This window comes from Aquarana catesbeiana, linkage group LG03 (genome assembly GCF_042186555.1).
Source record: "Aquarana catesbeiana isolate 2022-GZ linkage group LG03, ASM4218655v1, whole genome shotgun sequence".
NCBI classification, from domain to species: domain Eukaryota; kingdom Metazoa; phylum Chordata; class Amphibia; order Anura; family Ranidae; genus Aquarana; species Aquarana catesbeiana.
The window spans coordinates 374,727,938-374,749,675 of record NC_133326.1 but is presented as its reverse complement, the minus strand read 5'-3'; the positions used below and the strand labels follow the sequence as shown (position 1 = coordinate 374,749,675).

At 39.4% G+C, this 21,738-nt stretch overlaps 1 protein-coding gene across 1 annotated transcript in view; it reads right to left on the bottom strand.

The window, feature by feature from the left end:
- Positions 1-21,738, bottom strand: part of NR3C1 (nuclear receptor subfamily 3 group C member 1) — a 274,894-nt gene that overhangs the window by 28,833 nt on the left and 224,323 nt on the right. Inside the window, exons 6-7 of the mRNA XM_073620637.1 lie at positions 18,821-18,965; positions 448-578 (exon numbers count right to left, since the gene is read on the bottom strand). Of these exons, the coding sequence (XP_073476738.1) occupies positions 448-578; positions 18,821-18,965 (276 nt within the window). The remainder of the gene's footprint in view (positions 1-447; positions 579-18,820; positions 18,966-21,738) is intronic.

The window sequence follows — 21,738 nt, the reverse complement described above, 5'->3', positions numbered from 1 at the left end:
TGCTGGAAAATAATGGTGGCCACACAAAATATTGACACTTTGTGCCCAATTTGGAAATTTTCACTTAGGGGTGTACTCTTTTTTGTTGCCAGTGGTTTAGACATTAATGGCTGTGTGTTAAGTTATTTTGAGGGGACAGCAAATTTACACTGTTACACAAGCTGTACACTCACTACCTTACATTGTAGCAAAGTGTAATTTCTTCAGTGTTGTCACGTGAAAAGATATAATAAAATATTTACAAAAATGTGAGGGGTTTACTCAGTTTTGTGAGATACTGTGTGTGTGTATGTATATATATATATATATATATATATATATATATATATATATACTGGTATATATATATATATATATATATATATATATATATATATATATATATATATATATATACACACACACACGCATACTAATGTTTTTTTTTTCTTCAATACTCAAAAATACCTGTACAAAGGAGTAACAGAGTCTTCATGCAGAGGTATTCATCATATGAAATCTGGAGACGAGTCATCTCCTTGACAATCCGGAACATGTCCTGAAATCGCTCCTGCATGTATGGTAAATTCATCCTCTCCCTTTGAAAAAAAGAACAAAAATATAACTGCTGCCATCTTTGAAGATGTGCTGTTTTGCGATAGCTGCAAGTCAAAAGTAAAACTGACACATACTGTACATACTTAGAGAGGCTGTGGAATTGTCCTTAAGAAATGTTACACCCATAGTATCATTTAGGTTTTCCTTAGTTACTGGTATTAAACTACATTAATAGATTACTTCAGTAGGGTACTTAGACCATATCTACTGTATGTTTTCAGAAAGTTAGGCTTCTATGGGCTTCTTTGTATGCCAACAATCCCTAAATTTGTCCAATTGCTTTCAAACATCTCCTCCATGAAGATAACAGGTTAAGAAAATTATAGCAAATGGTTTTCCGTTTGAAAGAAGGCTTGCATTGTTCTTAGCTTTTACAGTGACCTCAAATTACTGAAAAGAAATACCAATAACATTTTTATAAAATTTTATGAAGACGGGGAAATAAATCATGGTGCATGATGAGTCTAAGGTTACATGCTTCAGGGAAGTTTAAAGCCTGAGCTTAGCCTATATTACAAATATAACACAGCACAGGGGACATAACTTACATTTATTATGATGCATCCTTTGTGCTGATTCTGGTGCAGTAGGGGTTAATATAACTGAGGGGCTGTCAGGAGCTCCCATCCAGAGAACTCTACTATGCTGGCCCTTTTCCGCTCCACTGTGCCATACTCAGAAGTCATACTACAGCTTCTATGAGTGACATAGGATCTCCGAATAGGGGATAGGCGGGTGATTGATACCTCTACAACACCGGAAATCGTGACAGGAGGATCTCCTGATCAGGATTCAGTTAGGCAATGCCATGCAGTGGCATACATCAACCATCAACGAGGAACATGAAGTCTTGCCACTGCAAGTGAAGTAGAAAGGTTCTGTCCTGATCAGAATTTTATATTATTACAACCTTGTCCAAAGCTCAAGGGGGATTGAACAAGGGGGATTGGTGCCTACCCCTGATGTGTTCCAGCAGCATTCACAGCTTCTGTTGGGTTCTGGCAGACCAAAACCAAAGGAATGAGCAGAGGAGAAGCCACAAAACCTGTAGGGAATCTAGGAAGTTGTTGGAGATGGCCAACAGGAAGGCAGCACTAACAACATAAAAAGGAGATTTTTTTGAGTAAGCTTTTTATTGGATTGTCAGAAATTACGATTTTTGACAATCCATGCAATTGGATTGTATACATGCAAGTGTATGGATGGTGTACATATTACTTGTGGAATTTTGTGCCACTGTTTCATGGGTTCTATCTATTTACCTTAACCAGGACTCCCTTCTCTCTGTCTATCCCTTGTACATCAGACAGATATTTTCTTCATTGCCTGAACGTAGTTTGAGCTGTGTGCATCTTCCTCACAGTCACTGCCTCCATTAAAATGACTGACTTTCTCTTTTTCATCCCAGCAACTGCCTCCATTAAAAAGCCTCTTTTTCAACCCTGATGGTCCCTGTAAAGTGGAACCATTTCTTGGTGGATCAGACAAATAATCACTCAAGCTTATGGTCTTAAAGGGGATCTTTACCCACCCCTTAATTTTTTTTTAACCCCTGCCTACCGGGGGGTCGTCTTTTGCATGGGTCAGATACTCACCCACCCAGCAGATCCAGCATTGTCTCGCTGATATCCTCTTCTGTTTTGCCACCTCTTGGTCCCGCGCTGCCATGTTTTCTGTGACGTCATCGGTAAGCGTCAGCTTTTCCAGGTTTAGCCGATGGCTCTATCGATGACACACTGCTAGTGACGTGCATATCCCAGGAGGTTAAGGGTGCACAGTGCATGTCATTCCCCAAGTCGAATGACATGCACCTGGGGACAGCCTAAACAATAAATAAAAGATAATTAAAAAAAGGGATAAAATAAATAAATCAGTGCTATTTCGAGAGAAAAGGGGAGTGGAGTGAAAATTTCCTGGAGGGTAAAGATCCGCTTTAAAGATACGTTCCACCATTTCCTTATAAGGCACACCACTAGATTTGTGAGTGCTTTATATTTTATTTCTTTTGACATCAAGCAATTGTTTCCCAGATTTGCAATCCACCTGTCCTGTTCACATGTTTCCCTGTTCATCTTATATAAAGGGACAGGAAAAAGGAGGTGAACCCTTTGGGATTAACTGGTTTTCTGTAGTATTTTGCCATAAAATGTGATCTGATCCTCATCTAAATCACAACAATAGACAAACACAATGTGCTTAAGCTGTTAACACTCAAACAATTTTAATTTCTCATGCCTTTATTAAACCCATTAAACATTCATAGCGCTGGAGGAAAAAGTAAGTAAACCCAAAGACTAATTACTTTAACAAAAGTTAATTGGAGTCAGTAGTTTGCACACCTGGAGTCCAATTAATGAAATGAGTTTGAAGGTGTGGTTTAGAACTACTCAGCTGATGTGAACTATGCCTCGCAAAAAGAAGCTCTCTGAAAACATATGGTCATAAGTAGTTTACTTATGGCTGGAAATGGATATAAAGCAATCTCAAAGCGTTTAGGCATCCATCAGTCGACAGCTTTGTCTTTAAGTGGAAACAGTTTAATACTGTGGGTAATCTTCCATGAAGTGGGCAACTAACCAAGATGCCACCTGAAGCATGATGCAGAATCCTCAGTGAGGTAAGGAATAACCGAAACAAGAGCTAAAGGCATGAAGACATTACTGTAACTGGCAAACATCCCTGTTCATGAGTCCATCATACATAAGTCTTTGAACAGGCAGGGAGTCCATGGCAGAACACCATTAAAGAAGCGCTGTTCTCCAAAAAAACATTGCTGTGTGCCTGAAGTTTGCCAAAGAGCACCTTGGCAAACCACAATGCTACTGGGAAAATGTTTTGTGGACTGATGCAACAAAAGTTGAATTGTTCAGGAAGAATATTCAGCACTGTAAGGCGCCGAAAGGGCACAGCTTACCAACATCAAACATCATCCCAATTGTGAAGTAAGATGGAGAGAACATCATGATTTTAGCCTGCTTTTCTGCCTCAAGGCCTGGACCACTTCATCAAGGGGAAAATGAATTACCAAAATATCCCACAGGATAACATCAGGGTGGCTGTCCTACAGCTGAAGCTTAATAGAAGTCGAGTGATGCAGCAGGACAATTACCCTAAGCACTGAAGTAAATCCACCACAGACTGGCTTCAGAAAAAGAAAATGCACCTTTTGGAGTGGACCATTCAGAGTTTAGACTTTTACCCTATTGAGATGCTGTTAAATTACCTCAAGAGAGCTGTTCACACTAGACATTCTACAAATGTGTCTCAAGGAATTAGAATTGTTCGTGTGTTATTTATTTTTATTATTTATTTATTTCAGGTATTTATATAGCGCTGTCAATTTACGCAGCGCTTTACATATACATTGTACATTCACATCAGTCCCTACCCTCAAGGAGCTTACAATCTAAGGTCCCTAACTCACATTCATACATACTAGGGACAATTTAGACAGGTTCCAATTAACCTACCAGCATGTCTTTGGATTGTGGGAGGAAACCGGAGTACCCGGAGGAAACCCACGCAGGCACAGGGAGAACATGCAAACTCCAGGCAGGTAGCGTCGTGGTTGGGATTCGAACCAGCGACCCTTCTTACTGCTAGGCGAGAGTGCTACCCACTAGACCACTGTGCCGCCATCTTAAAAGAACATGCTTAGATGAGGATTAGATTATATTTTATGGCAAATTACTGCAGAAAACCAGTTAATTCCAAGGGGTCCACATGCTTTTTTTTGTTACTGTATGCTTTTTAACACATTGTCTCCATATCCGTAGCCAGGTTAGGTGCAGTAAAAAAAAAAAAAAAGAAGAAAGAGTTGATCCTGGCAGAAGGGTGCCAAGCATGTGTCTACAGATTCCAATGACAGAAATCCAGCCCTGATATGGCTTTAACACTATTTTCATTACTGTCAGCACAAAGAAAGGTGTTCTAATTGAAAGTGATTACAGTTTCTTTTTACAGAATATCAAAATGCTACATTTGTTTACAGCACTCTGCTTTGGTTATGCAATATGAGCCCAGAGAGAAGCCATAAAAGGGATACAGTTGGAGGAAGGAATGTTTGATTCCAAGTCATAGCTCTGAATACGTGTTAACAGACGTAATTCTTTTCAGCTGCATGCTTACTAAGGAGATTAAAATCTCAAAATGCTACACTATTTTCAAAATGTGACAAATAAAAACTATTAGACTCTGTCAAAAGGGCAGTTTCAGTAGCCCATACAGCAGTGTATAGTGCTTACACATGATGAGCATGGGCAAGCTATTAACTAAACGTAATGATGTACAATTTATTACAGCAACCTATCGGTTTTAACATGTTTCTGCCTTGAAATTTTAAGGACTGTAAAGTATGGATTATTTCATATTAATGATAACAAATGAATTACTTTTTTTTCCAGTTAATACAAGTTTGAAATTCTAATCTGAGTGAGTTTTGAAGTGTTCCATTTAAAAAATAAGAATGCTCCTATTGGAGTGTTCACATATACAGGATATTAGGGTATGCAAAGAGCAAAGAGTCTTACAAAAAAAAACAGTACAAACTTGAGTGGATTATTTTATCACAGGTCTCAAGATGTTAAAAAACACCTTCTAGCACTGTAGAGACTATGAGCAATGCCCAAACATACCTTTAAGGTCCGTACATACGATCAGAAAATCTGAAGAAAAATACCGCCTTTGAAGCGATCATACGATAATCTGATTGTTAGTACACAGCTTTCGAGAGCCGCTCACAATTTATGCAAAATTTTCCGATGGGACAAGCACGAAAATTTTTCTTGCACGATTGTCATTTAATCAGTACAGTTGTCCTTTGAAAATTCATTACAAATAAACTAAAATAAACTACAACATATTACATCACTTCTGAATTTTTATTCTGTCGTACGAGAATTTTTGCAACTTTAGTAAATTCTTGATTTTTGATCTGAGACCAGCATGCAATAAAAAACGGGCAATCATTTGTCCGATAACCTCCTTGTGAGTACCAGGCATTAGATGTAAGTTTCAGTTTCAGTACCCATGTATTCTGTATGTCAAGCTTTCATGATTAGCAAGTTTTGACTTCGACAGTGGTTAGTAATGCCCCCCCCCCTACAGGTTTTGATGGTCACATCACAGTGGTGGGCTAATAGAAATGTGATGGGTGCATTAACCACTTAAGGACCGGATCATTATGCTGCTTAAGGACCAGAGGACTTTTTCCAATTTGGCACTGCGTCGCTTTAACTGCTAATTGCGCGGTCATGCAATGCTGTACCCAAACGAAATGTGCGTCCTTTTCTTCCTACAAATAGAGCTTTCTTTTGATGGTATTTGATCACCTCTGCCGTTTTTATTTTTTGTGCTATAAACGGAAAAAGACCGAAAATTTTGAAAAAAAATGATATTTTATACTGTTTGTTATAAAAAAAATCCAATAAACTCAATTTTAGTCATACATTTAGGCCAAAATGTATTCGGCCACATGTCTTTGGTAAAAAAAATGTCAATAAGCGTATATTTATTGGTTTGCGCAAAAGTTATAGCGTCTACAAACTAGGGTACATTTTCTGGAATTTACACAGCTTTTAGTTTATGACTGCCTATGTCATTTCTTGAGGTGCTAAAATGGCAGGGCAGTACAAACCCCCCCCAAATGACCCCATTTTGGAAAGTAGACACCCCAAGGAAATTGCCGAGAGGCATGTTGAACCCATTGAATATTTATTTTTTTGTCCCAAGTGATTGAATAATGACAAAAAAAAAAAAATATTTACAAAAAGTTGTCACTAAATGATATATTGCTCACACAGGCCATGGGCCTATGTGGAATTGCACCCCAAAATACATTCAGCTGCTTCTCCTGAGTAAGGGGATACCACATGTGTGGGACTTTTTGGGAGCCTAGCCGCGTACGGGGCCCCGAAAACCAATCACCGCCTTCAGGATTTCTAAGGGCGTAAATTTTTTATTTCACTCCTCACTACCTATCACAGTTTTGAAGGCCATAAAATGCCCAGATGGCACAAACCCCCCCCCCAAATGACCCCATTTTGGAAAGTAGACACCCCAAGCTATTTGCTGAGAGGCATGGTGAGTATTTTGCAGCTCTCATTTGTTTTTGAAAATGAAGAAAAACATTTTTTTTTTCTTTTTTCAATTTTTAAAACTTTGTGACAAAAAGTGAGGTCTGCAAAATACTCACTATACCTCTCAGCAAATAGCTTGGGGTGTCTACTTTCCAAAATGGGGTCATTTGGGGGGGGTTTGTGCCACCTGGGCATTCCATGGCCTCCGAAACTGTGATAGGCAGTGAAGAGTGAAATCAAAATTTTACGCCCTTAGAAAGCCTGAAGGCAGTGCTTGGTTTTCGGGGTCCCGTACGCGGCTAGGCTCCCAAAAAGTCTCACACATGTGGTATCCCCATACTCAGGAGAAGCAACAGAATGTATTTTGAGGTGTAATGTCACATATTCCCATGGCATGTTTGAGCAATATATCATTTAGTGACAACTTTGTGCAAAAAAAAAAAAAAAAAAAAATTTGTCTCTTTCCCGCAACTTGTGTCACAATATAAAATATTCCATGGACTCGACATGACTCTCAGCAAATAGCTTGGGGTGTCTACTTTCCAAAATGGGGTCATTTGGGGGGGGGGGGGGGTTTGAACTGTCCTGGCATTTTATGCACAACATTTAGAAGCTTATGTTACACATCACCCACTCTTCTAACCACTTGAAGACAAAGCCCTTTCTGACACTTTTTGTTTACATGAAAAACATTTTTTTTTTTTTTTGCAAGAAAATTACTTTGAACCCCCAAACATTATATATTTTTTTAAAGCAAATGCCCTACAGATTAAAATGCTGGGTGGGTGTTTCATTTTTTTTTTCACACAGTATTTGCGCAGCGATTTTTCAAATGCATTTTTTGGGGAAAAAACACACTTTTTAAAATTTTAATGCACTAAAACACACTATATTGCCCAAATGTTTGATGAAATAAAAAAGATGATCTTAGGCCGAGTACATGGATACAAAACATGACATGCTTTAAAATTGCGCACAAACGTGCAGTGGCGACAAACTAAATACATTTTTAAAAGCCTTTAAAAGCCTTTACAGGTTACCACTTTAGATTTACAGAGGAGGTCTACTGCTAAAATTACTGCCCTCGATCTGACGTTCGCGGTGACACCTCACATGCATGGTGCAATTGCTGTTTACATTTGACTCCAGACCGACGCTTGCGTTCGCCTTTGCGCGAGAGCAGGGGGGGACAGGGGTGCTTTTTTTTTTTCTTTATTATTTCTTTGCTTTTTTATCTTATTTTTAAACTGTTCTTTTCATTTTTTTTTTTTTTTTTAATCATTTTTATTGTTATCTCAGGGAATGTAAATATCCCCTATGATAGCAATAGGTAGTGACAGGTACTCTTTTTTGAAAAAATTGGGGTCTATTAGACCCTAGATCTCTCCTCTGCCCTCAAAGCATCTGACCACACCAAGATCGGTGTGATAAAATGCTTTCCCAATTTCCCAATGGCGCTGTTTACATCCGGCGAAATCTAAGTCATGAAATGCTCGTAGCTTCCGGTTTCTTAGGCCATAGAGATGCTTGGAGCCATTCTGGTCTCTGATCAGCTCTATGGTCAGCTGACTGAATCACCGGCTGCATTCTCAGGTTCCCTGTTGAGACAGGAGAGCCAGAGAAAAACACGGAAGATGGTGGGGGGGGGCATTCCCTCCCACTGCTTGTAAAAGCAGTCTAGAGGCTAATTAGCCGCTAGGATTGCTTTTACATGAAAGTCGACCGCTGGCTGAAAAGAATGATACCAAGATGATACCTAAACCTGCAGGCATCATTCTGGTATAACCACTCAAAGTCGTGAATGGCGTACCTGAAGACAAAAAAATGGTTAACAATAAAACACAGTAAAACGGTAAAGTATAAAAAATTGCATACCTGAAAAGCAAACATGATAAAACATAATAACAATAAAACATTGCAGAATAGAATACAGTAAAAAAGAGCAGAACAATAGAGAGAGAATAGAGAGAGAGAGAACAATAAAACAACAACTATTTTTTTTATTATATATATATATATATATATATATATATATATATATATATATATATATATATATATATATATATATATATATATATTTTTTTTTACACTTTTTTTTGTAACTAACTTTTATAACTGTAACCGGTTCCAGGTTCGGGTCTCTCAAAATGCGATGGCATCTTGGGAGACCCTGTGAAAGTGTGCCTAGTCTGTGCAATGCTGTACCCTACGCTAATACTCAACTAGTGAATGGTAGCGTTCAAAACATTCACCAATGCAAAGACCAGGATTGTCAGGACAGGAGGGACAATAATAGCGGGTGTCACAGTTGATCCAGAGGAAGGCAAGGGGAAAAAAACAAAACAATAAAGCATGGTCCAATTCACTCCAATGGAGGAAAAAATATCCCTCGTGATCCCCCATGAGGTAATCAGATTTTCCCTGGATCAATTACCCCTGTCATTAATACATCTAAATATTAATATTTAGTTATATTTTGTGCATTTAGGAATGCAGTCAGCTCTTTTTTTAAAACAATCTACTGAGATGGCCAAAACCATTTCTTGAGGGAGTCTATTCCACATTTTCACAGCTCTTACTGTGAAGAAGCCTTTCCATATGTGAAGGTTAAATTTCTTTTTCTCCAGTAGTAAAAAGTGCCCCCTTGTCCTTTGTAATGACCTGAAAGTGAATAACTCCACACCAAGTTCACTATATGAACCACTTATGTATTTATGTATGTTGATCATATCCCCCTTATTTTCATATTCTCGAAAGAGAATAAATTCTTGTCTTGTAAGGATGTAATTCCACTGCATAGCTTGGTGTCATCTGTAAACAATTAAATGGTACACTTTAATCCCAGACCCTATATCATTTATAAATATTTAAAAAAAGGGTACTAACACTAAACCTTGGGTTTCACCACTAATAACCTTAGACCATTCAGAATATGAATCATTGACTACTCTTTAAATACAGTCTTGTAGGCAATTTTCTATCTATTTACAAAATACATTTTCCAAGGCTGTAGAATTTACACATAAGCTGCATGTGGGAAACTTTTAAATGCCCTGGCAAAATCCAAGTATAGCACGTCCACAGCCACTCCTTTGTCTATGTTTTTGCTTACCTTAACTCACCTTCCATAACAATAAAGCCTCTATACAGCTGGCTGAGAAGCACAGCCATAACTGGGTAATACGTTAAAGCCCCTTTACTCAGCTGGGTATACTCATCAAAACTGCAGTGCTCTGGTGAAATTCACAGTGTAACTTTCCTGACACCATAGAGCCATTTCAAAATCTTACCATGCAATCACTGCACCTCTCAAGCATGTGCACAACGGATAATTTTCATTCAGGTGGAAGGGCTATCCACATTTGTGAAGGAGCTTCACTCCCTTATCCTGAAAACCTCCCCCCCTCCCAGATGACCTTCACTCCAGCAATGGCACACACACACACGTGTCTCACAAATTATGAAAAAATATTTTTGTCGCAATGCCTTTCTAAAATGTTGTTGACTATTTCTGAATATAGTACTCAACTATTTTGAACTGTATAATATCTACATCTTTAGCAAAACACACTCTATGTGTTCCTTTGAAACGTATTTTTTTCCAAATATCTGTAAACTCACATACAATGAGAAAAAGGTTTTGCAGTGCTCACTCTGTGTAGAGGGGCATGAAGGAGAAGGGCAATAAAAGTACACTTATTCTAAACTTAGAGTGTATATCGCCAAAACCTTTTTTTTTATTTTTTTTTTTATCTTTGTACCATTGGGGAAATAAACTTCCTGTCGCAGAGACACAGCCAGAATGCAAGTGTGTCAAATTCACCTCTTAGGTCTAGTTCACATGGGCCTACCTGCTGACCCACAATCTAGGGTGGGTCATGTTGTCAGTAGCCACTGACCTGTGGTTAGCAGGCGATATGAGGCCTGCTGCACACCCGTTTGAAGATGGATTTTACAGTAAAATCCCTCTTTGTTGCACCAAACAGGTTACTATGCATAACTGCAGCAGATTTTGTGTGCACCAGTTTTAGTAGACCTCCCCCATAGTTTCATGAATTGGATGCTCACTTCCTCTAATCCTCTCCAATTATCTCTTACTGCCAAGGCCTCTTCTTCTTCTCCACCTGTTCTACTGATAAGAGGTAAATTTACTATTTAATTACCCTTAGGCTACCTAATCTTGTAGTTTGCAGGGTCTATTGAAGTCTATGCTACCTGTGTTGGTGCACTGCAGTGCCATTCAGTTTGAATGGCAACCCAGCACACAAATTTTGCACTGCGATGTTTTACAGTGCATTGTGTGGCCAAAAATGCAAAGGTACTATTACAAAGCTTCTATTTTAGATCCATTGTGATGTGTTTTGGCAGCTCATTCAAATCACTAAGCTTCCTTAACTCAGCTTGCATTAATGTGCTTGTACTAACTACATGCTTCCAGGTGTTTTCAAACAGTGCTGGGAGGGAAGTTATTTCTTCCAGCTCAGTTTTATAAACCAAGACTTTAAACTTAAAGATATGCTTTAGTAGAGAACCCCCCAAATATATGCAATAAAAGCCTGTGCTTATAAAAATAAATAGTGCAAGCACCACAATATCATCTCCTAATATCAGGTCACATGATCCTGCTGTCCTATGTTCCATTACCAAAGATGTAACCTAGAAGGAGAGATTGCTACAGGGGCTTAAGCTAGTAATGTATGATTTAGTCACATAAACACTTATTAGACATTACAAATGGAATTATTTTACTGTCAATCAGTGTAGGTGTAGGCCAAGGTGGCATTTCTTGTCTGGTGGGGATGGATACATCTCACTTGAGTTCCGACTTGAAAGATACCTTGAAATTGAGTTACCAGATACAGTACCCAACCCACTTTAGGATCAGTTTACACGTATTCATGATGCTGGTATGTTCTAGGCAGAGATAGATATTCATAAGATTGTAATTAACTCCTTTACCATTAACTGTTCTTCCAAGAACAGTAACAGGTTTTTACGAATTCAAACATATATTGCTCCCTCCTGACCAGCTCTGAATGGTAACACATGGGAAAATGTTCTAATTCATGTCCTGGTAATTGTAAATATGAGAGGATGGGAGACAATTTTATAGATATAACTTATTTAAAGACTGATGTAATGGGATACTTCCTATATATGAGCAGATCAGGCTCCTTGACATTCCACCTACTTGCCAGTCTGCAATATATTTGGCCACAAGCTTTGGAGCTGAAATCTGGTAACATAAGAGGGACAACAGATAATACTTGCAAGAGAACTGTATATAGTTGTGTTTTCATAGAGCAGCAACTTCCACTTAAGCTTCTCCATACCCTGGTATCATATGCCAGCTGCAGTCCATACATTATGCTTGATTCCTAAAGTTTTCAAAAAGTGAGTTATTTTTTAGTAAAAGCGGGAGTAAACCCACCGTCAGATCCCTACCCCCTGCTTTCCAAGCCTTTAAATTGTGTATTTTAGAATGATCCACTGGACAAATGGCTGCAGATAAACAGTTACAACCTACAGTATTGTATGAGGATTTTTTTCATCTCTGTGTATTACCTGAGGCTAGCCACCTTACGGGGTATATGTAAGGGTTTACAACCACTTTAACAGTTTTCCAAAACCATTAAATTCAAGGCATGACTCTGGTGATAACTGTCACCTTTACTAGTTTGCTTATGTTACATTTCAACCAAACTTTCAAGCCCTTAAATGGATGTTGTCATAGCTGGTCACACGTGCAGTGCCATGACAACAGCAGATTAAACAGATGCTAAGATGGTAGCTTTCTTGGCTTATAAAGAATAGTTTCACTTTCGGTCCAATGAAATTTGAAATTACAGTCACATAGCTGAAAGTAACTTGCCTTAGGCTGGCGTTAAAGCTTAAGTGCAGCCAAAATTAAAAACAAAAATTTAGCACAAGGAACACAATTTACAGACAGTAGGATGCGTCCCTTGTATTGATGCCTCTTCTTTTAGTTAAAGTGGATGTAAACACTCCCATATACCCAGTGAAGCGAACAGCCTCAGATGTTACACAGAGATTAAACAAATCTCCCAACATAAGTTTTACATGCATATCTGCTGTCTTCAGCTTGTACGTCGTGTTAGAGATTTTCTCTTCCTATTCAGCAGACCAGACCCGCTCTCTGCTAATCTATATCTAGCACCTACCCGACACAAATTTCAGGCTGGTTTTATTTCTGTTGTCGGAGAACTTGTCAGAAGTTATCATGTTGATAACAGAAGAAGGAAGCAGCAGAAACACACAGGACTTAGGGCTTTGGAGAGTGATAAGAAAACACTGCAGATATATGTGCCTAGGTAAAATTTCATGAATCAGGTTTATATCCACGTTAAAATTCTCCTCCATCCTTCCCCCACCCCAGCCACTGTAATCTTCTGGCGTTATGAGGGTTAATACAACTATGGGGCTGTCACAGTCTCTCACCAAGACTATCAGACTTTGCCCTCCCTTTCCGCTCAGCTCTGCCATTCACAGAAGCCATACTACAGGTTCTATGAATGAAACATGATCTAAGAACGGAGGACGGGTAGATGATTGATAGATCAGATTTCGTTTATAGACAAAGAGCATGGACGGAGGTGGATTTCAATTAAAAGAAGATGCAATAGCACAAGGGACAAATCCTACTGATAGCAGTTATGTCCCTTGTGCCGATTTTTCTTTTTTTTTTTCATTTTGGCTGCACTTAGGTTTTAAAGCTTTGTGAATTGAGCCAATTGTACAATCATTAGAGATAGTCTAAAATTACCTTTCTCTCTAGATATTCCTATTCCCACTAGGGATACCTGTGACACACATACCTGAACAATGTATTTCAAAATACTGAGGTGGACGTTTTAATGACACACTTTAGAAACATACATTGGAGGTTGATTTACTAAAAGCAAATAGCCTGTGCATTGCAAGTGCAGTTATGCTTGATCTGAGGGGAAGCTTTGAAATGAGGGAAAGCTCTGCTGATTTTTATCATACAATCGTGTGCAAGTAAAAATGCTCTTTTTAATTTTAATTTTTTTATTTTCCTTGCATGTTCCCCTCAGATCTAGAGCAACTGTACTTGCAGTGCACAGACTATTTTCCTTTAGTAAATCAACCTCATTGCATATCCAAGGTGCAGGAGTTGTGTTTAACTTACATTTACTGGAAGCATTGTGAAAACTTTCCAACTGCTTTACATGGAAACAGCATGGAATGCTCATTAGCACAATAGCAAGATAGAACCATTAAATAATTATCAGCAGGAAAAAAGTCTACTGAGTCATGCTGCATTTGTGCCAAAAATAGTTACGGCCTTGACCTTGAAATACTGACCTTAAAGCAGAGAGTATCAGATTCACGTTACTGTACAGATATGTGCCAAGCAAGAAGTGCAGGCATGGTTTTCCATAATATATAGAGCTTCTAAAATGTAATATAAGGATTGTAGGGAAACAAGTAAACCATCATGCGAAAATCACACACACTCATCATTCAGAACAGTAAATATCAGCGCAAAGAGACTTTTGGCATGTGTCATTATTCTGTTGACTACATACTGCATATTACACTGGGAACTGCAGTTAAAATATCTAAAGATGGCAATCACACCATTCGATTAATGCCAGGGGCATACCTGTCCCTATAGCACTAGTTCCAAAAACGTGCTTTATCTGGACTACAAGAGTGGAACTGAAATTATCAGGTAAAGCGTTTCTAAAGGCATTTTTAATTACAATAGTAAGCATCTTATACTTATCTGCTCTGTGCAATGGTATTGCACAGAACAGCCTCAAATATCCTCCTCTGGGGTCTCCCACCTGCACTGTCCACTCCTCCTCTTCTATGTCTGTCCCCGTAGCAAACTGCTTTCTATGGGGGCAGATGTGCGGGCTTGATCCAGAGCTGGGCTGTGTGCATCCATTGACGTGTGCCCCTGCACCCTGCTCCCTCCTCACAGCATTTGATTGACAGCAGCAGGAGCCAATGACTCCCACTGCTGCCTCAGTCCTGGAGAGAAGAGATGCAGCCGTGCACAGCGCTGGATCAACTGAGGACTCAGGTAAGTATATAGGTAAGTGGGGGAGCACAGTAAATGCATTAAAGGGGTTGTAAAGGTACGTGTTTTTTTCACCTTAATGCATCCTATACATTAAGATGAAAAACCACCAAGCAGTCACTGGCCCCCTAGCACCCCCGTTTTACTTACCTGAACCCCTTCATTCAGTTGGCGGGGACACGCTGGCTCCTGGCTCTTGATTGGATAGACTGATGGCAGCGCAGCCATTGGCTCCCGCTGCTGTCAATCAAATCCAATGATGCGGGGCCGGGGGCAGGGATGAGTCCGACATTCTGTGTCTATGGACGCAAATGCTGGACTCGGGAGCACGCCCGCAAGGTAACCCCCTCGGGGAAGCGCTTCTCCGAGGGGGTTATCAGATGTGGGGAGGAGCCGCGGGAGCCGCCGGGGGGACCCCAGAATTGCAGGTTCGGGGCCACACTGTGCAAAACGAGCTGCACAGTAGAGGTAAGTATGACATGTTTGTTATTTAAAAAAATAAATAAATTACCCTTACAATCACTTTAAGGTGAAAAAGGTTTTAGCTTTAGAGCCACTTTAAATCCCAATTAAATTCCATATCTTGGAGTACAGTGAAGGACACAGGCATGGTTTTCTTAGACTAGGGGTTATGGCAGGGGTGGGAAATTAGTTTTCTCATGAGGCCACGTGAGCAACTGGGACTGCTGTTGAGGGTCGAGACAAACTTTAGGGTATAGCAAAAAATATTTTGATTAAATCAGCATCCTTAGCTGAACAACCCTGGACTGGGAAGGTCTGTAAGCCAAAGGGCTGGATGCACCTCAAGGCCCAAAATTTGCCCAGGTCACCCCTCCGGGGGGGGGGGGGGGGTGCTTTCCCTATGACCGCCCCCTTACTTTGTGAGCCCTCAGTTTTGTAGCAAGCATTGCAGAATAACCAACAAATAGAGGGGAGGGTATATTATACTGTACTCCAAGATATGGATTTTCCTCTTATCCTAATCATATCTATCAAGCAATGAATATGAGGGGTGGATAAATACAAAAAATAGGGATGTGCAACTGTTCCCCACATGTGTTGACTAAGCAAACCTCCGAATGCTGAGTAGGAATGAAATATTCATTCCTTAGTTCCAAAACAGTGGCTCCCAAGGGTGCATCTGTATATACCCTATATTAGTGTTAAAAGTATTGGGCCTTCCTTTACACGCATATGAACTTTAATGGCATTCCAGTCTTAGTCCGTAGGGTTCAATATTGAGTTGGCCCACCCTTTGCAGCTATAACAGCTTCAACTCTTCTGGGAAAGCTGTCCACAAGGACACCTTTGGGATGAATTAGAGTGGAGACTGCAAGCTAGGCCTCCTTGTCCACATCAGTGCTTGACCTCACAAATGTGCTTCTAGAAGAATGGTCAAAAATTCCCATAGACAAACTTCTAAACTCAATATTGAACCCTACGGACTAAGATTGGGATGCGATTATGTTAAGTTCATGTGCATGTAAAGGCAGGAGTCCCAATACTTTTGGTAATATAGTGTATCTCAAGTTCATCCTGTCCTTGCAGTAACCTGTGTGTTATCCCCTTCACCTCCAATATCCTGCACATCTGTACATTAACTCCATTTACCCACTGTTTGTGACTTGTACATTAACCCCTTCACCTCCTTCACCCTCTGTATTTAACAAGTACATTTAATGTGTCAAGTACACCATTACCGAGCTCCATGTCTTAACCCAGTCAATACTAGTATTTTATTTTTTTTTTTAAATGAAGAAACAAAGAAAAGCGGCATAAAAATTGATCATCTCCGGGTCTGCACTTTTCCAAAGGGCTCATTTTGGGGGTATTCATACTGCCCTGGCATTTTTATTTGATATGTTTTATAACAGAAAGCAAGGGAACATTTATTTTTCAAAAAATAAATTTACCTCATATAGTTAAAAAAAAAAAAGAAAAAAAGAATGGGTTTTTAATGCCACCAAAAAATGTATTTGGGCACAAACTTTAAAATGTAACTCAATTTCAATTTTTTTTTTGAGATTTAGAAACTCTGCTAGTTTTTTCCCTACTTACACCCACAATGGAAACTTCACATCAATTCCTGCCCTGGGGAACACAAAGGTGGGGAGGGGAATCAGGAAAAAGTGACAGAGGTTCAGATCCTTCCTCGTTCTATCCAAAATTAACAAATACATTTTGGCTGCAGTTGAGCTCTGAAGGGCATACAATATATCTTATAACAAACAAAAAAAAAAAAAAAAAAAAAAAAGATAACATTTTAAAGACACAAAAAGGTAAGATTGTAAGCTCAAACGAGCAGAGCCCACTGACTCCTCCAGTATAGAATAGTATTGCAACTGTACTGTCTGCCTTCATGTTGTAAAGCACTGCTCAAACTGTTGGTGCTATACAAATCCTGTATAATTATAATAATAATAAAAAAAAAAAACCTCAAGGTATACCTATGAAAACAAAAGTTCACCCAAGATGATGCTTTAGGTGAAGGAATATATAGATACATCTTAAAATGTAGATATGTATATAAACTTACTCATACAAAACATATTAAACATTAACAAGGATGTAATAAGCACATAAAAAGAGTGGCGGTACCCTCAAAATAAAACAAAAGTCCCTTAAATGCTTTCAAAAGCAGGATGATGAATACATAAGTGAATACAACTGTAGAACAATTACTCAAAGGTATACTAGGTCAGAGTGTGACAGTGTCTGCAGAAGTTGGGATATCAATGAAAGCAGTTAGACGTCAGTCTTGTCCCATTAGATTGTGTGGTGATGCTTTCTATACTCTTCCATAATGGATGGACTCATGCCTCATGCCTCTACATGAATGGAATTAAACATTTACTATTTTAAACCTTATTAGTGTGAGTGGACTTTGATATGTTTTTTTATCTATGACCATCTGTTTAATGGGCTCCTAGCAATATGGGTGACATACAATCCATGCATATAGGGTCTCGTGGTTCCTGTAGACATCTAAGCCATGCATATGTGTTCTTCATGGTTCCTGTAGAAAACAGTGTGCAGACACTCAACCACAGGCTAAATCCACCTGGAGACCTGAAGATCCTGTGAAACCACATATATGTTGTCCCTGTAGAAATCATGTGATTTTTTTTCTGCACTATCTATCACAGGTTAAACCTGGAGACCTGAAGATGCTGTTAGCCACACACAGTGTGGACACTTCCTTCTTTCACAGGATAAGATCTATACAGTGCCTACAGATCTGCTATGCTGATTTCTATCCATGGATACAAATGCTTGAAAGATTCTGCTACTTAAGAGCCCTCTTGTGATCTTTGTCCTCCTTGATTTTTATCTGGATGATCTATAATAATATTGTCCTTAGGGATGAAGCAGATGGTGTATCTTAATTCTTTTTGTCTTTATAATCTTGTAATAAAAAAGTTTTGTTTGTTAAAAAGTTGGTTGCATGAGAATTATATATATATGTTTTTTGTTTCCTTTTCCATAAATTTGAAGCATGGTTTTCAGTAGTAATTTTCTGCTCTGGGCACCGGGAGTGTTTGTAACGTTCTTCATAATCTATCCTTTAGAGGTGTGTGCTTTGAGGTCTGTTCACAATTTTGGTTGCTCACATAAAACTATATTTTTTATCAGCATAGGCTATGTGTGATAACATGTTACTTTACCACACTTTATTCTTAAGACTTGTATGAGAAAGTATATGTGATTAAAAAAATAACGGGGTATTCTCCTGCTCCTTCTGCAGAAACATGCCACAATACTATCTTTTTAGCTAGATAGTCTAGAAAACTGGATACAAAAAAGCTGCCAATTGTCCTAAAGCACAATCTACAAATATTATTTGTAAGTCTGCTCTGCAAAACTATATTTTCAACTATTTTGCAACTGCATTAAAAAAAAAAAAATGAATCAATGTTTTATTGATGCAAAACTTAGAATACGAACGTCAGAATGAGTTTGGAAAAAGAGCTCCTTTCCTATTGCACATCTTGGGTTTGTTCTTAGATAGCTCTTTCATGTAAATAATGTTAACCATGCACATTTATTGAAGGCCAAATACTTTATTACTTACTCATCAATGATAAGATCTGGAGCAAAATACAACACAGTCCCATTGGATTGTTTATAAGACCTCCATCCAAGGGCAAACACCATCAGAAACATCCATGAGTACTGCAGAAGGGTCATTTGGTCATCCAGGTGCAGATTTCTAAAGCCTGAAAATAATTAAATAGTAGTAAAAATGTGCTCCCAATGACAAAGCATAACAACAAATTTAGCAAAACAATAACAAATGTGTACATACACAGGAGAATAAGGAATTTTATAAGAGGCATACTGTCACAGATAGTGCTCTCTTGTATTGCATGGCCTATAATCACTGTTTTCTGAGTACCCATTCATGTAACATAACTTTCCAATCTAAACTAGGCTTTCAGAGTCACCAAATGTTGCATATGTATAAATAAACCTTGCCATTGCTGCTGCAGTAGTGATGTGAACAATCCCACTAATAACATAAAAAAATTGGATTTTCGACTTACCATTAAAATCTGTTGTCTGGGCTATAGGCTACAGCTTCCTTAAAAGGGATTGTAAAGGTAAATTTTTTTGTAAATCACAAACATATCTATACTTACCTGCTCTGGAATTGCACAGAGCGGCCACAAACCTCCCCTTTCAGGTCCCCTGCTGGCACTCTTGGCCCCTCCCCTCTGTCCAGTGCCCCATGGGAAGCTGCTTCCCATGGGGGCACTCGTGCATGCTCACACCTGAGCCCCGCTGCTGTGTGCATTGACACAGACAGAGGGACTTGGCTCCACCCCCTGCTCCCTTGCCACTGGCTTTGATTGACGGCACTGGAAGCCAATGACTCCCAGTGCCCCAGCAAAGCCAGCGAGACCTGTAAGTGAGGGGAGAGAAGAGCTGCAAGGAATGCATTAAGGTAAAAAAAAGTTTAGGCTTTACAACCACTTTAAATCATTATGACTGGGTTATATGCAGCTACCTTCAGGTTAGTGGACACTGGTGAAAAGAAATCCCTTTCCACTCCCAGATAGCTACGTTTTTTAAAAAGCAATTGGGAGATAAGAAGAACAGAGGGGTGGATCTGTGTCCTGTACTGTATTCCAGAAAACTGGTCGTAATTATTATTGCAAAGTACAGGACCCAGGCTTCTTAAATTATTATGACTGGGAGATTCAAAAACAGTCCAACAGAAAACCATGCCAACAGGCCCATATAACAAACAGGTCAGGAAGGGCTCGACAGATTTAAAGAGCAGCTTGTAACATCTTACGCCTGAAACTGGCATCAGCGGCGGCTTGAACATTCACCTGATAGATCTTAAAGTAGATGGCCTCTTTCATGTTGTTCCTCGATTTACAGTTTACAGAACCCGTTGTCCTATTTGTCCAAAATGTGCACTTCACTGTCCTCCAAAGAATGTCCCTTTTCCTTAACCAGAGTCTTGGTCTGTAAGAGTTGCCCTCCTATGCTGGCCAATTAACTTGTTAAGAGGTTGTTTTATCGCCTCAATGCGCAGGTCGTAGCATTCCTCACTACACTGCATATACCAAGTTACTTTGCTTATGTTCGAGTGTTGGATCTTTAGGATGAGCAAGCATCTGTCTCCGTGTATTGCAGGGCTTGGAAGAGCACAGGAATGCAATGATTGTTAAAGATCACATGGAACAATATAGCCATTCTGTATGTAGCTGGAGCGCCAGAACAACTCAGAATGATCTTTAACAAACATTGCATTCCTGCACCCTTTAAGACAAGCAATACACAGACAGAAGCTAAATTCCCAAACACCAAAACACAAGCATAGTAATTTGGTAAATGCAACGCAGTTTAGTGAGGAATGCAAAGACTGATACATTGAGGAGACAAAACAACTTCCCAACATACAATTGGCCCAACATAGAAGGCAGATTCTAAAGGCCAAGACTCAGCAGTCTTTCCACACTTTAAGGAAAAGGGACAATTTTTCAAGGATGGTGAAGTGCACATTTTGGACAGAGAGAACAATTGGTTCGCAAGAGGGTTGTATGTCAAAATGGAAAAAATATTACCAAACAGGGATGGGGGCCTTTGTTACCATCTTTCTTCCACAAAGAATGCCGTTTTAACCTCCCTACTAGAGAGATGCTTGTGCGAGACCCCAGGAAAGGCAACAAGGGAATCGAATTTCCGAAAGGAAGCAGTACCTGAGAGGTTAACTTGCAAAGTGCAAGGAAATTCTCTTATATAATACTCTGGAGCAAGACATAAGAAAGGGTTAACTAGAAGAACTTGTGTCTTTTTTCAACCAGTCTATGTAACAATGTCCTGACTAAGGTTGAATGAAGAGACCTCCTTTGGGAGGAAGGAGGCCTCATGATTAGCTTGTCCTTGTGCAACATGAAGAAAGGCTCTTTAAAGAATAAGGCCACCAACTCTTTTCGCAAAGGTGAGAGCTAAAAATAGCCACCTTCCAGGTAAGGTCAGTCAAGAAAAACCCCTTATAGGTTCAAATGGTGGCTTCTGAAGAGGCAAGACTGAGATCCCAGGGGGAAACAGGAACATACAGGTGAGCTACTCGCTGAAAAAAAGGCTTAACTAGAAAGTGAGTGGTCAAAGATCTTTAAAAACTGAACATCCAAAGCTAAGATTTGTCCCTTAATGGTACTGAATGCCATATTTTTGGTTCAGACCAGACTGGAAGGAGGACAGAATATGTTCCACAGAGTCCTTTCTAGAATCAAAGTTTTTCAACTCCCTCCAAGCAAAGTAGGCCTTCCAGGTGTAGTGGCTGACTTAACGAGAAGTGAACATCCTAGCCTTCCAATGGGTAGGAATGACAAAGTGTGAAAGGCCCGTGTCCCTCAGGATCATGGCTTTTACAACCTTGCTGTTCATGACAGCAATTGAGAAGCAGGATGAAACACCGACCCTTGGGACAGGAGGGCCAAGAAGAACCTGCCAGGAGATTAAGTATGTCAGAGT